Source organism: Rhipicephalus microplus, chromosome X (assembly GCF_043290135.1).
Source record: "Rhipicephalus microplus isolate Deutch F79 chromosome X, USDA_Rmic, whole genome shotgun sequence".
Classification (NCBI taxonomy): domain Eukaryota; kingdom Metazoa; phylum Arthropoda; class Arachnida; order Ixodida; family Ixodidae; genus Rhipicephalus; species Rhipicephalus microplus.
In genome coordinates, this window is record NC_134710.1 from 310,384,031 (window position 1) to 310,387,770 (window position 3,740).

Consider the following 3,740-nt stretch of genomic DNA (forward strand, 5'->3'; position numbering starts at 1 on the left):
CTGAAGACTCATCTACGTTCCCGGTGAAGAACAGAGAGAATAGGCAGTTATAGTTTACAGTTAGCGTGATAGCGAATCTTAAGAAAATGACGTTACCATGCAGCAATTTTTCGTTGTGGGCAGTGTCTCAAAATGAAGGGTTATAGCGTTTACGTGGTGTACGTGCCCCAGCTATCGAATGGTTGAGAATTAAGTAAATTGAAAAAAAAAGAAACCGTGATTGTCTGCTTGTGTTTTGGCACCAAGCATTTAAGGAAGCTTATTTCAGCAATACTTAGAGTAAATAAATATGAACCATGCACCAAATCCCCCAAAAAAAATTCTTGCCGATTTGTTGACGTCAATCTTGTAGTTAGGCCTAGATGATTTCGAAATATGAATCTATCTTAAAAACTACACTAACTTATTCGTAATACTCAGTCATCGAAGCTAACTGAAGGCAAGCGAAGCCACTTTAAACAGTCATTTGCTGCGAACAAAGGGAATTTTTCAACAACTACACGCCAACTTACTTCGAAGCGGGCGTCCGAGAGCGTCGCGTTGTTTTACGTACACTAAGTACACCAACGCTAACATGGTAATGTTGAAGCTGAAAAGAATCTAGCGCGCATGCTAATCTGTACGGGCAACGTACGTATCTGAATATGTGTACTTTGATCCACTATCACGGTTCGCCCGGTATCCCGGCAAGCCCGGTGTACTATCACTGTCTTATTTCTTCCGGGCGGATTTGTATTTCATGGTGATTATTTAAAAGAGCGATGCCAAACAACTTTTCATTTGTTGTTGTGGCTCTCAGGTGTAATTTTTAGGGGTGTCGTCAATGAAAAAGAGCGTTCCGCTTCAGCTATGCTGACGGGCAGGGTCACCAGAATCTTTTGCAGACGGTGCACGTTAGTGAACAATACCTTTTGGCAATTGTCAACCTTATGCATCGCAGACATTTTAAAGTTTCTCACTTCTCTCACTTCTTTTTCGCAGCCCGTATGCTACCAATTCGCCTTGCAAAGTCGATGTTGAGATATTGTTCGAGCACACGTCAGAAAATTCCTCGGCAGGGGGAAGAGTGGCAAATTCGGGAGTAGGGAATGGAGGAAAATATTGGAAGAAACAAAGGAAAAATGCAGAAGCGAAAGTGCATCTTCAAGGCGTGCCGATGCATTGTAAAGTGCTCACAGAACTGACCTAGCAATAAAATTACAGCGACTCGCATGAGAATGCCCGAAACAGACAACCGACAGGCAGAGATGGTGCACATTACCGCGTAATTAAGTAAACAAGTTGCATGCGCTGGCAGTTGTGAAATTGTCGTCAGGGCTCACGCGTTCTCGTGAATCGATTATGGTGCACTGTGCTCTAAATGAAACCGGAGTTCATTGCTTCGTCACTAGTGAACCGATCCCTCAAGAATTTGTGTGGCAAGAGGCTGCTATTCTTCACGCCAGCGTAAGTGCTGCAAACATGAATGCGCGTACTTGTTAGAACAGTGTATATATGGGATATCTCTACTGCACGGCGATATGCATATATGTACAGCTTTGAACATGTTGACCTAAAGATAAATGATGACTGGACGCTTGCTAAGAAGAAAAAACACTTTACCGGAATGCTCTCGTTTCAGTGAGCAGAGCGGCGGGAGTTTCGAAAACAAAAACAGCAAAAAAAGATCATCAAGCGTTTTTGCGCATATTCATGTTTACTGTCGGGTATACGCGGCGAACAAGCTATTTCTTGGTGAGTACGCATAGTCTGGTGCCTGGTGCATTTTAGTTTGAGACTTAGTAAACATTTCTCAACAGTGTTTACCTTGCGCTGGCAGATCGCGCGACAATACCTTTACGATTGGACTACTTCATTGCTATCAAAAGTCACAGGGAACCCTAATGTCAAGCAAAGTTGCGAGAAATTCTACCCGAAAATTAACACGTGCGAAATGTAGTTGCCAACGTGCTGCATAAGTTAAAAAAATGAATTCTTATAGTGTATTGCAAGCATGTTTGGACGCACGCAGTAAAGTAAGAAATGTCGACTAAAAGGTTTCAATGCGTCAGGGCTGCTTGGCATATAGAGCATATAACAAAAACCATTCCTATAGGCATGCAGTCACAAACATCGACGGTAAAAAAATACCCCAGGAAACAAACGAAAGCGAAAAGCAGTTGTTAATGTGCAAAAAGATGCTGCATTTGCATCTCTTTCCACATAAAGCGGAGCCATCATCGACCTGAAAGAATAGTCGAGTACACGTCACAATAATTCGTTTTTGATGTATAGTTCATTAAATGGTAGCCATGTACCTGTCGTTCACTGCATTTTATAGTGATTACTTTACTTTTATTATTTACTTCCTCCCCCTCTCTTCACAGGCATATACGCATGAGTCGGGATGTCTCATGGCTTTGATATACATGTACACATTCTGCCTAAAGTACCGGTGATATTTACGTTACAAAGACCCGGTGTGTAGGAGAGAGTAGGTTCAGACTTCAGCGTGCTCCACCCTCCTCTCCATGGGTCGGGTCGGTGTGACTACATCCCACGAAAATATTTTCTGGCTACGCCACTGGTTTATTTACGGTTCGCCGCCTTTTTTTAGGCTCCAAAAAAGTCTCTGTGAGCCCTAGCAGTTCATGATGCCCTTGTAGCCGCATTGCCACATTTTCCTCATCGTGGGGTTGTTTTGCAGTATTTGATCATGCAAGTCTTGCAGTCTCTCGAGTAGAACTGCGTACTGCTTAGATTCTTCCTTGCTTGAGTCTTCGCCAAGTAGGGAGAAGGCTACACTTTCGTACTTGGCATATTGTTTTACAAAGTGCTTCATCACAGCCATCTGCAGGTCCTGCGGGTACAACGAGTTGCCGAGAAGACAAGCCTCGAGTGCGTCGCAAATCGCAACCCTGAGGGTCTGGGAGCGCAGTTTGGCGTTGCAACTGATCTTCTTCTCAAGCCAAGTTTCCAACTCCCGACCTCGCGCATGTTCGTCCGCCAATGGCTGCTCGATGAGCAACGACTGGATCGAAACCACCATTGTCTTCAGGGTCATCTCCGGGTTCCACAAGCGTCCGTGAAACGTGCCCGGAATGCTGAGTGAGACGAGCCCACTGCTGTAGAGGTTCGGATTGAAGCGCACCCTTCCGCCGCCTGTCGTCAGGAAGCGTACCTGCGGTGGACAGGCTGGGTAGTTGAGCGGGAACTTGAGCACAAAATGGAACAAGCCTCCCTGGCATGGCGTGTTATCGGGTCCCACGATGACGGCGTGGACGTACGTGATGTCGCCTTTTTCCGGCTCGATGAATACTCCAGGCACCGGGTCGTCATGTATGTTCTTGAGGTCGTGGGTGAGTCTCAGAAGACACTGCTCCGAAGGCTTCTTACGCTGCGACAACGCAGTCTCCAAACTGCACGCAGCTGCACTTCGTCGAGGTTCATCCATGGCGGAATTAGGGGCGGCGGCGGCTGTGAGCGGACGTTGCTGCACGCTGTGGTCCCTTTGCGCAGGTGATGATTATTATTATCACCTATACAATGGCTCCCACCCACTCTGAGGTATTTACCAAGCATTGAGTTATTCATAATAAAAGTGATCACATAATATTCGCATGACTAATTATATACAATACTTAGAAGAACTAATTATGCTAATCAAGATGAGAGTCAACCTGATTCATTTAATTATTTCTGTACCGCAGAACGGAGATCCACAATGACCTAATGCTCCCAAGGATTGAATATTTGAAACT

The 3,740-nt window shown here is 45.1% G+C and overlaps 1 protein-coding gene across 1 annotated transcript; it reads right to left on the reverse strand.

Moving 5' to 3' along the window:
* Positions 1–2,620: 2,620 nt before the first annotated feature.
* LOC119186564 (ubiquitin-conjugating enzyme E2 Z) lies at positions 2,621–3,433 on the reverse strand. Its single transcript, XM_037435097.2, has one exon. It carries the CDS (start codon positions 3,431–3,433, stop codon positions 2,621–2,623), a length of 813 nt encoding a protein of 270 aa, XP_037290994.2.
* Positions 3,434–3,740: the final 307 nt, after the last annotated feature.

Excerpts from the sequence above, each read along its gene's own strand:
- LOC119186564 (XM_037435097.2), bottom strand. The coding sequence starts at position 3,433 with ATGGATGAACCTCGACGAAGTGCAGCTGCGTGCAGTTTGGAGACTGCG.